The sequence below is a fragment of the Hyperolius riggenbachi genome, chromosome 9 (assembly GCF_040937935.1).
Source record: "Hyperolius riggenbachi isolate aHypRig1 chromosome 9, aHypRig1.pri, whole genome shotgun sequence".
In the NCBI taxonomy this organism is placed as follows: domain Eukaryota; kingdom Metazoa; phylum Chordata; class Amphibia; order Anura; family Hyperoliidae; genus Hyperolius; species Hyperolius riggenbachi.
This window is the reverse complement of record NC_090654.1, coordinates 253,800,042-253,812,468: the sequence shown is the minus strand read 5'-3', so window position 1 is coordinate 253,812,468 and position 12,427 is coordinate 253,800,042. Positions and strand designations below refer to the sequence as shown.

Genomic DNA, 12,427 nt, shown 5'->3' with positions numbered 1-12,427 from the left:
TGACATCTCAGGTGAAGAGTCAGGGAATGTTTACAGAGGAAGCGGGGATTAGTTGTTTATCTGCGCTCTGGTAATAAACGATGATGGCAATTCTAGTTCCTTCCGGACTCCGGGCTTTAATTAGACGAGTTATTCCAAGCATGCAGCGTGACAGGATAAAATGATGGAGATATAAAGCGTGATATTGACAAGTCTGGGCTTGACTCTGCTACTGTAACTTGCCAAATCTGCTACAAATGAACAGAGGTGCCAACAGTATAAGGGCCCGTTTCCACTGTTGCGACGCGATTTCGCCGGCATTCCGACGCTTGTAAAAACACATGCGGATGCGTTTCCGCATGCGTTTTTACCCGCGATTTCGCGTGCGATTTCGCATGGCACCCTGACACTGCCAGGGCAAAATAACATTGAAAAAGGTGCGAAATCGCACGCGAAATCGCGGGTAAAAACGCATGTAACAAACGCATGCGTTTTTACTATTAAATACATTAGCGGCGATTCGCACGGATTCCCGACGCAGGCGAATTCTGTGGGTCCCGTCGTGCAGATTTGGCCCGCCGCCAAATCGCTCCCGCACGCCGCACATGTGGAAACAGCCCCGGCCACTTCAAGCGAATCCGCATCTCGTCGCCGCATGCGGATTCGCTATGGTGGAAACGAGCCCTCAAACTAGCTAAAAAGTTTAAAAAGTCGAAGAGGCAGTGGTGCTTATCTCCTCCAAGCAGACACAAGAAAATGCGGATTTTTAATCAACAAAAATGTGTTATATACTCCAGGGGTTCAGTGCTACCCCTGGAGTATACAATACATTTTTGATGATTAATAATCAGCATTTCATACGGTTGGCGCCTCTGTTCACCCAGTCCACCCCTGATGGAGGGGTGTTACCCCTTTTCTTTCTACGGATAGCAACTTCTTAAAGGGCAACTGAAGTGAGCGATAAATGGAGGCTACCATATTTATTTCCTTTTAAACATTACCAGTTTCCTGGCATTGCTCCTGTTCTATTTGGCTGTAGTAGTGACTGAATCACACCTGAAACAAGCATGCAGATAATCTCATCAGATCTGACAATAAAGTCAGAAACACCTGATCTGCTGCATGCTTGTTCAGGGTCTATGGCTAAAAGTATTAGAGGCAGAGGATCAGCAGGGCTGCCAGGCAACTGGTATTGCTTAAAAGGAAATACATATGGCAGCCTTCACATCCCTCTCACTTCAGTTGTCCTTTAATCCTGAGTGGGGACAGGTCTAATCTACCCACCTGTCTACACAGAGGTTGCCTGAGTGGTAACCCTGTCTTTTGAGTATAGCTTATTACTCTGTTTCATTTTATTTATTCATCATTACCAGTTCATACTACACTATATCTGGCTCTTAGTGTCCTCTTGTGTTTTGCCAAATCTGCTGTTTCCTTTGGATTTACTAACCGCCTTAAAGGACACATCTGAGGATATAAAAATAATGGGATCTACTTACCTGGGGCTTCCTCCAGCATCTGGCAAGCGATTTTCCCCTCGACGCAGCTGTGGTTTCCCAGGATCCCCTCTGTTGGAGATGCAGACCTCGCCAGGTCGTGATCTTCTGCACCTGCGCTAGCGAGCAGCTGCGCCCATCGTGTCCGAGCTCACGTGGCCTGGAGTGTTCTGCGCAGGTGCAGTACATCTGCGCAGGTACAGTACAGTTATTTAAAAATAACTGTAATATACCCTCTTGACATATATATAAAAAAAGTTCAGCCCCTATGTTTTTGGGGTTTTATTTGCAATGCAAAAATTTTATTTGGGTACTATGGGAGAGTGTGGGAAGTAAGTGTGTGTTGTTTTAGTAAAAAAAAAATTTAACTTTACTTTTTGGTCACAAGATGTCCTTGCTCATTACTTTCCTGTGCATTCTATTAGTACGCGAACAGGAGGTAATGCATGGATGTGTCCTTAGTTACAATGACTGCAGGCTTCTTATTGTTGCCGGCGATCATTAACATAAGGACTTAGATGAATGGGAACTGCATCCACCACAATATTGCAGTAAATGCAGTAAGTGGTTAATGAGATAAATCCGAGCTTACTAGAATTTTATACAGCTGTTTGTGAAGCACTAATATAAGCCTGTAGATGTCACTCTTGTTGCCAAGAATGTCTGGTGAGGAGAAGGAAACGAATCAATGTCTTACTCCATAAGGAAAAGGGCAAAACACTATAAGATAGCAAGAAAATCTGTGTGCCTTTACTGAACTTACCCCTTTACTTCTTTACACCACTTTGTTATAATCCTAATTCTATTTCTTGATACTTTCGCACTTATTGCGGTCCGTTGCAGTGCGCCGTAAGTATCTGATCCGCGAAGGGGCAACAGCGCGTTACTGTAAGCCCCGGGCTTAATGCACTGTGTTTGGGGTAGTGGAAGTCTATGGGCAGCACACTATGGGCTTGATTCACAAAGCGGTGCTAACTGTTAGCACGCCTGTGAAAACCCCCTTAGCACGTCTAAACAAGCTTTTCGCACATAAAACTTTACGAGCGCAAAACTTTATGCGCGTAAAACTTTACGCGCGTACTGCGCAGGGCGCTCCGCGCGAAGTGCCCATTAAAGCCTATGGGACTTAGCGCGAGTAAAACTTTGTGCACGTAAAACTTTGCGCGCGCAAAGTTAGCGCGCGATCTAATTGAGAAATCCGTGCTAACCTACTTAGCACCCTGGTTAGCGCGTCTAAAGACTTTAGACATGCTAAGTAGGTTAGCACCGCTTTGTGAATCAAGCCCTATGTGGAATCGATGGAGTGCAGTGCGTCCCAGTGTGCATGTGCGGACCGACTGGAATTCCAGGGAAACACAGTAACGAACTTCCTGCTCAGCAGGCAGTACATCACTGAGCCGGGGCAGCGCTATGTATATAGCCTTGTCGGCGCACTCTGCCGCAGGGTCATAAATTTATTTTTTGCGTTGCGGTGGGATGCGGCAGAAGCATTGCATCCCCACCGCAACGCAGAAATCAGGTGTAAAACCAGCCCTAAGAATATAGCTCCTTTTAAAATGACATTACAACCTAGACAGCTTGAGTTGAATTTCGTGCATAGAATACATTTTGTTTCATCCCAATACAGCTGACCCTTTTGGCATTTGATTTGACTTAATATGTTCCATGCCTGTTAAATTAGGGAAATTGAAAGCAGCCCTCCTGGACGAATGCCTGACGTGTTAGACATAGCAGTGTACTTTCTTCCATTTCATTTGCATGTTTGGATTGATCGGTGATTGTTGGTGTCAGGTAGCAGATTTTGTCATCTGGATCTGGCAGATACGGGCCCTGAGGCTGTGTGTGACGGGAATTGGAGGGGAGAATTAGGAAGATGGTGTGTTGAATATGCTGAGGGTTTCAGCTTGCTGCAAAAACTTTAATGTTTGTGTTTTTCACTTCAACCCACTAATCCATTACACGTTATTGAAGTGACTTCAAGCATTCATATATACAGTACACTGTAGTACTTGTAGCATTCATAGCAGAGGGTATACTTTAGAGAAATTAGGCTTGAAATTAGCTAAAAAAGAAGTGTGTGCTGAAAAAGGGTCTCACGGTAATTTGGGTGCCGGGTGAAGCCGCTTGTAGAATATTGGCAAAATGATCGATATTCTACTATTGTGCACTGGTTAATACCGATAGTAGAATTTTGGTAATTCTACCAATTTTCTACTATCATTTTACCTAACCCTATTCTCACACTCACCGACTCTCTACCTACCGTATATTTCTTCCCCAAAACTGATGGGGGAAAGTGGGTGTGTCTTATTTTCAAAATACACAGTACCAAGAGGGGAGGAGCAAGATGCTGAGCTTCTGGCTATATCCTGTAGTGGCAGAGCGGTTCAAGGGTTCCCCACCTGCTGTACATCTGTGAAGTGCCCCCACTCCGTTCCTGTGCCAATTAACGGCAGGAAATCTTGGACATCTCCGCGGTGCCTCCTCTGGTCTGGTGGCTCTTCGGCTGGGAGTTATAAGTAAACTGCCCTCTCAGATGCTGCTGCATCCCCCATTAAGCACGTGTGAAGCCCCCAGGCTCGGCTCCTGGTTTTGCAGGATGGGACTACTTCCTGCTAGACTTTATTGACCATAAGCCAGGGGGTTGGTTTGTTGGGCTGCTGTTGTGTGGTCTCCCTGGTTTGTGGACACCCCATCCTGGGATGATCCTGAGGGATTTAGCATATGGCTATGGTTAGTGTAGTGTAGCTTAGCTGGAGGGGCAGCAGGGGTTATTGTAGTGTAGCTGGGCAGTATAGCTTAGAGGCGCTTAGATACAGCTTTGGGGGAAAGCTCCATAATATGTCCATTAGATGCACCAGGTTTACTAAAGCGAAGTGCATCTTATAGTCTGGAGCGTTTTATAGTCGGAAAAATATGGATACTCCTAACACTAACCAACCCCCAATGCTTGCTGGTGGCTTAAAAGGCATTTTATTAATACGCTGTGAAAATATCGGAAACAGTAAAAAAGGGCGCAGGTGGCTAGTGGACAAATCGGGCGCCGCCATTCACTCCCATAATAATTATCGTTTACTGGGCGCCGAACAGGAAAAAAGGGCGCCCGAGAATAATAACGTTTTCCAAGGGCGCCCGAAGATTTTTCATGTTTTATAACTGCTTGTGATGATTTACGTTTCCTATTTCAATAAAACATTATTTTAAAAGTTATCCCTTAGTGTTTGTAAAACATTATTATTCACGAAACAAAGCGATCAGTACGTAATGTAAATTGTACTATATTTTATCCCTTACTGTTTTTAAAACATTATTCTACACACAATACAGTGATCTCTAAGGAGGGTCTTAGGTTTAGGCACCATTAGGGGGGGTCTTAGGTTTAGGCACCAACAGGGGGGTCTTAGGTTTAGGCACCAACAGGGGGGTCTTAGGTTTAGGCACCAACAGGGGGGTCTTAGGTTTAGGCACCAACAGGGGGGTCTTAGGTTTAGGCACCAACAGGGGGGTCTTAGGTTTAGGCACCAACAGGGGGGTCTAGGGGTTAGGGGTAGGTACAGGGAGGGTTACTTAGTAATTTTTTTTAAACGTTATTATACGTTTCACTATTTAAACGGAAAATTAACGTTTTTACAATTGCCGATTTCATGCATATTATTTAATGATTTATAACTTTATAAAACATTAATTTTAAACGAAATACAGTACAATTCATTTTTAAACGTTATCCATGCTTATCGTTTAAAACCAAGCGCCCTTTTTTCCCAGCGCCCCTTTTTAACGTACGCGAAAATATCACCTAGGAGAAAACCTGGTGAAAAAGTGAATTGGATCAGGACTAATGTCTACAAAGATGTCTTCTGTAAATAGTTATTCTGTCTGGCTACAAATACAATACATTAGTAAGTGATTATTTTTGTTTTCAGAACCTCATGGGAGGAACTTCAGCAGCTTACTAAAGAAAGAGGAAGACGTCTGAGAGATGCAGAAGCTGTCCATAAATGTTTCTGGGATCTGAAAGAAGCCCTATCTCAGACTGAGGTAATGACATGTCTTGTTGCCACTGTTTCAGGATCTGCAGCATCTAATGCTAGGTACACACAATGCAATTTTCTGACAGATTTATTGTCAGGTGGCAGAGGAGGCAAACAGACAGATACCGGCACTGCTATGAGCTGTGTTTATTGAAAAATGTTGGTAGCATACAAAAAAACGTATAAAAAATACAGGTTGCTGTGGCTACAATTGAAATACAATGCGTATAGCGTGGGATACCTTATGGTGCGGTGGATCTTTGGCGATGCCTCCACTTTCAGACCATGCAAGTCCGTAACTCCGTTCCATGTTCAACCTGGATCTTGTCTGGACGTTTTTCAGAAAATGGTAGAGAGAGACCTTAAGGCGGAAATGTATCCAAAGGCTATTAAGAACATATCTGAAAAGGAAACTCGAGCCTTGAAGTGGCTGCGCTCAAGACCTGATTTACTAATTAAAAGGGCGGATAAAGGAGGGACAATTGTGATAATGACTGCAGAGCAGTACAAAAATGAAGCCCTCAGGCAGTTGCAGGACAGGAGTGTCTATCAGCCCCTAACCAAAGATCCCACTGTCCGCTACCAAAATTCCCTAAGGTCCCTTCTGAAGAAAGGAGTGGAACAAGGGATACTTACCTCCACGCTAGCCAATGGGCTTTTACCCACTTGTCCAACGAAGCCAGTCTGGTACCATATCCCGAAGGTTCACAAGTCCCGGACTAGTCCTCCGGGTCGGCCCATTGTCTCCGGCATTGGGTCGACGACGGAGAGACTGTCCAGGTACCTGGACCACGTCCTCAGGCCACTTATGGAGGAGATCCCCTCCCACCTTTCCGACACGGTCGACGTTTTAAGAGGCCTTGAGGACCTCACTTGGCATAGAGGTGACCTAATGGCGACGATAGACGTCGAAAGTTTGTACAGCCGCATACCCCATGATTTGGGGGTGCAGGCTGTAAGACTCTTTTTGAACAGAACTGATAGAAATGAGACATGGAAGGCATATATTTGTGAGTGTCTTATGTTCGTCTTGACACATAACGCCTTCCTGTTCGACAAAAAGTGGTACTGGCAGGTTTCTGGCACCGCCATGGGCACAGCAGTCTCCTGCACCTATGCCAACTTATTTTTGGCGTGGTGGGAGGAGCTGCATATTCACTCCACGTGTAACCCGTTCAGGCAACAACTTAGGATGTGGTCCAGGTACGTGGACGACGTCCTTGTATTCTGGTCCGGGACTTGTGAATCATTCCTTGACTTCCTGGGTTACATTAATCAAAATGAATGCAACATGACCTTCACAGCCACCACTAGCTATGAGAAGGTGGCGTTCTTGGATCTGGAATTGGAGGTGGAGAACGACAGGCTAATACCAAGGGGCTATAGGAAGCCCACCGCGTCCAATTCCTTGTTACACAGATCAAGTTTCCATCCTGAACATGTGACCAAGGCGTTACCCTATAGCCAGTTCCTCAGACTACGCAGAAATAACGCCAGCGACGTGGAATTCCGTTGCCAGTCTGAGGAACTAGGGTCTAGGTTAATAGCCAGAGGCTACGAGAAGGAGTTAATCCAGAGAGCCTTTAAGAAGGCCCTTTCCCAAGATAGGAAAACCCTTCTTCAAAGAAGGACGACCAAAACAAAACAAAAGAAGAGAATAACCCCCTTTATTTTTGAGCACACTGCCATGTCAGATGTCATAAGGGAATCCGTAACCAACCACTGGGACATCTTAACAAAAGATGTTAGCCTCAGACCACTGATAGAGGAGGGACCTCTGCTTTCGTTTAAAAGATCTCCAACCATTGGATCCCTCATTAGTAGAAGCGAGTTCAGCTCCCCTGATGGAAGTGGCTGGTTGCGCAGGGGCCAACCACAGGGCAACCACAGATGTGGTCGATGTAAGTCATGTAAGCAAATGGTAACAGGTACAGATGTACAAGTAGGACCAATTCGGCGGCGTGTGCGGACATTTGTTACATGCAAGACCAGATTTGTGGTTTATGCCCTGTGGTGCCCCTGTGGCAGATTTTACATTGGAGAGACTACCAGGACTCTGGGAGAAAGATTCCGGGAGCACTATAATTCCATAGGCTCCGGCAAGGGATCACCTAGGGTGGTTAAGCATGTGAGAGACAACCACAGGGGCGACCCTAATGCACTCACTTTTGCAGGCTTAATACAAGTCCCACCGCTCACCAGAGGGGGCGATCGAGAAAAAAGACTGAAACGTGAAGAGGCCCTATTAATTCTTCGGACCAATGCAATGGGCCCCTTGGGTCTAAATGATTACACCGATTTGTCATGTTTCTTAGACCCCTAGAGTGTACGATTCTCTCTTGTCTCAAAATACTAATTGGAGTTGCTGATATTTCCTCAGATTTACCCCCCCTGTGTTCTAATCTATCCATATGCTGGCGTATTGACTGTTCATTTTCAGTTTCCCACACCTCTCCTTGGCCCTCCAAGGGATTGGTCTGACCTTTTGTTTGATCCCTTCGGGGATTCATCCATCTAGGACAGCCAATCCTGGTATTGATTTTAACTAACTTTGTTGTTAAATTTAGGTATTATTAGTGATCACTAATGTTCACTAAGGCACAAACACCCCCTGGGTTATAGTGCTGCTGCTGAGACAGCACCTTGTAATGTTGGAATAAGGGCACTATACATTTCTACCATGTCACTTTCATCCTCATCTTTTCTTGTCACGTTTTCAGGCTTTTAACCTTTTTTCCTACTATTCTTACCCTGAAGCCACATTGGAGGTGCTTTCTCATTTTGTAACACAAGATGGCGCCAGATTGGCCCAACTTGCGTTAGAGACGTGCGACCAAGCGTAATGCACGCTATACTGATCAATGGGCTCAGTGTATCCACGTCGCCACCACGTCAGACGTTGCTGGTGCGCAATGCGCTCCAGCCGCCTGTGGATTTGAGAAGGAAGTTTAGGGGTGGAGCGAACAAGCGGTACGTCACCGCTGTGCGCGTTTGGTTACAAATACCGGCAGTCCGTCTCCCCCCGCCTTGCAGCCTCCGTAGATGCGCAGACGTGCGCGAAACGGCCGTCAGGCTTGACCTCACCCAGCACCCACCGCACCATAAGGTATCCCACGCTATACGCATTGTATTTCAATTGTAGCCACAGCAACCTGTATTTTTTATACGTTTTTTTGTATGCTACCAACATTTTTCAATAAACACAGCTCATAGCAGTGCCGGTATCTGTCTGTTTGCCTCCTCTGCCACCTTGTATACATCTATACACCAGAGCACGCTATGCTGGAAATGGGATAAGTTGATGATAACCGCATGATACCTGCTCTCACAACAGTAGTGCCAACCCGCTGCTTTCTCTACACCACCTAGATTTATTGTCAGATTGATTATTTACAACATGTCCGATCTGATTTGCGTTTAATTTTTCAAACGATTTTTCAAACGATTTTTCATAGAAGTGAACGGAAAATCGATCTAAAAAAATTGATTGGTAAGCAGAGCGGACATGTTGGAAATAATCAATCTGACAGATAATCTGTTAGAAAATTGCATCGTATGTACCTAGCATTAGTTTAAATCTTGAAGACCCTATAAAAAAAAGTTGTTATCAAAGTCCATTTCCAGCTAGAAAAGTTCAGTGCTGTCCAACTTCAGTCCTCAAGGGCCGAGATCGTCTCACATTTTTGTCACAGCTCAAATTAATTGAGTTGTGAGTTGGACAGCCTTGTACTGGTTAGTCCAGGCCTGGGCAAACTACAGCCCTCAGGCCGGATTCGATCTGTGGCTGCTATGATGCCGGCCTGTCACTAGGGGGCCGGATTCCTCCCCGCCCACCCTCTCCCTCCCGCTGTCCTTACACAGTAGAGCCATATTGGGATCGGCTATTTCTGCCGGCACCCGAGGGGAAGCTGATACTGTGCCTGCTTGAGGCTCACTAAGGGCTCGCTTACACTATGAGCGTTTGCAAGATTTTTTTAACTGTCAATTTTAGAAATCGCCCCAAAACCGCTTGTGCAATTATTCCCTATGACAGTGTTCATATATGCGCGTTTCGATTTTACTAAAATCGCAATGTGCTACATGTACCATTTTTTGTTCGCTTTGGCTCAATGGAAGGTATAGGGAACTCGCAAAGCGTTTCAAAAAGTTCTTTGTTTAGCGATTTTCAGAGCGCTTCCATGAATAAATACATTGTATTTATTCATTTCCTGGTTCAAGAGTTCACTTTCTGACTGACGCCCGGAAGTGAAAAAAAAAACATGGCTGAGCAAAAGCACTTTTCTAAGTGCAAATCACAGGAAAAAGCTCATCACAGCATAAATTGCTCAGCGCGTGCGATTGCGCTGGTGATTTATAATGTGAACAAGGCCTTAAAGCAGACTTTCATAGGAGCCAGTGCTGGAACTAGGGATGAGCGTAATGACCTAATTACGAATTTCCGAAATTTCGCGAAATTACTACAATTACGATTTTAGCAGTAATCGAAATTTCGTAAATTTTCGTAATTACGATAACGAAATTTAGTATTTTAAAGTTTGCAAAGGTTTCTATCCCTCTACATGCCTAAAATGAATAACCAACCAATCCTCCTCCTCCTCCTCCTCCTCCTCCTCCTCCTCCTCCTCTCTCTCTCTCTCTCTCTCTCTCTCTCTCTCTCTCTCTCTCTCTCTCTCTCTCTCTCTCTCCAGAGATTTGTAGTATTTCAAAACCATACTCACATTCATGACATGTCCAGGGATCAAACCCAGGCCAACCACATGGAAGACAGCTATGCTCACCACCATACCACCAAACACACACTAAATAGACTGCTAACCTAAATCTTACTTGTAGACAGTCATATGAGACACATGCTGGGTGCAGGGCTTTGTGATTGGACCATGCGATAGAGTGAGGTGCAAAAATGAAATCATGCCTAGCAGAGGATGGTTTCACAGTGCTAAATGCTAGGCTGGCTGTGGTGCAATTGGTTAGTGTGTCTGGCTGGTAACAGCAAGGTTACAGGTTCAATTCCATCCAGGCATGTCTTTTCCTTTTGCGTTCAACAGTTGTCCAAACAGAGCCAACAGAGCCCCAGATAGCCATGTAGAGTTAGGTCACAGCTAGGCTGGCTGTGGTGCAATTGGTTAGTGTGTCTGGCTGGTAACAGCAAGGTTACAGGTTCGATTCCATCCAGGCATGTCTTTTCCTTTTGCGTTCAACAGTTGTCCAAACAGAGCCAACAGAGCCCCAGATAGCCATGTAGAGTTAGGTCACAGCTAGCCTGGCTGTGGTGCAATTGGTTAGTGTGTCTGGCTGGTAACAGCAAGGTTACAGGTTTGATTCCATCCAGGCATGTCTTTTCCTTTTGCGTGCGCGCGCTGCGCCATTGAACCCCATGGGGTATTTTGCGTGCGTAAAACTTTACGCATGCAAAACTTTGTGCTCGGTGTTTGGACAACTGTTGAACTCAAAAGGAAAAGACATGCCTGGATGGAATCGAACCTGTAACCTTGCTGTTACCAGCCAGACACACTAACCGATTGCACCACAGCCAGGCTAGCTGTGACCTAACTCTACATGGCTATCTGGGGCTCTGTTGGCTCTGTTTGGACAACTGTTGAACGCAAAAGGAAAAGACATGCCTGGATGGAATCGAACCTGTAACCTTGCTGTTACCAGCCAGACGCACTAACCAATTGCACCACAGCCAGCCTAGCATTTAGCATTGTGAAACCATCCTCTGCTAGGCATGATTTCATTTTTGCACCTCACTCTATCGCATGGTCCATGGTCCAATCACAAAGCCCTGCACCCAGCATGTGTCTCATATGACTGTCTACAAGTAAGATTTAGGTTAGCAGTCTATTTAGTGTGTGTTTGGTGGTATGGTGGTGAGCATAGCTGTCTTCCATGTGGTTGGCCTGGGTTTGATCCCTGGACATGTCATGAATGTGAGTATGGTTTTGAAATACTACAAATCTCTGGAGAGAGAGAGAGAGAGAGAGAGAGAGAGAGAGAGAGAGAGAGAGAGAGAGAGAGAGAGAGAGGAGGAGGAGGAGGAGGAGGAGGAGGAGGAGGAGGAGGAGGAGGAGGAGGAGGAGGAGGAGGAGGATTGGTTGGTTATTCATTTTAGGCATGTAGAGGGATAGAAACCCTTACAAACCTAAAAGAGTAAAATTTCGGTTGGAGACACGAAATTCGTCATTACGGGAGTGAAATTTCGATTACGAAATTGTAAATTACGATTTGAAAATTAATTACGAAATTACGAATTTGGGTCGTAATGTTAAATTTCGCATTCGTAATAAAAGCAGTTCGAAATTTCGAAAATTTCGGCTCATCTCTAGCTGGAACCCCTCTGCTGCAGAGGAAGGGGGAAGACTCTTTAGGATCCAGAGGCTTCCCCCTCCTGAGGCAAGTCTTGCTGTGGGGGCACTTTTCTTCCCTTCAGGTACACTTTAAATGTAAATAAATATGGCAATGACAGCCTCGGTATTCCTCTCACTTCAGTTGTCCTTTAACCACTTCAGCCTACAGTGTCGAAAATCGTATGCATCCGAGCAACGTTCACCTCCTATTCATTCGCCAATAACTTTATTGCTACTTATCATGATTAATTGATCTATATCTTGTTTTTTCTGCCACTAATTAGGCTTTCTTTGGGTAGTGCATTTTGCTAAGAATATTTTTTTCTAAATCCATTTTAAAAGGAAGATTAAGAAAAATGGAAACATTTCTCAGTTTTTGGCCACTATAGTTTAAAATTAATACATGCTACCGCAATTAAAACTCATGTATTTTATTTGCCCATTTGTCCCGGTTATTACACCGTTTAAATTATGTCCCTATCACAATTTATGGCGCCGATATTTTATTTAGAAATAAAGGTGCATTTTTTCAATTTGCGACCATCACCATTTACAAGCTTATAATTAAAAA

At 44.8% G+C, this 12,427-nt stretch overlaps 1 protein-coding gene across 2 annotated transcripts in view; it reads left to right on the top strand.

The window, feature by feature from the left end:
• SPTBN5 (spectrin beta, non-erythrocytic 5) overlaps positions 1–12,427 on the top strand; it is a 379,061-nt gene that overhangs the window by 127,570 nt on the left and 239,064 nt on the right. For both annotated transcript variants that reach the window (XM_068254311.1, XM_068254312.1), the window contains one exon: positions 5,399–5,513. In XM_068254311.1, coding sequence (XP_068110412.1) covers positions 5,399–5,513 — 115 coding nt within the window. The remainder of the gene's footprint in view (positions 1–5,398; positions 5,514–12,427) is intronic.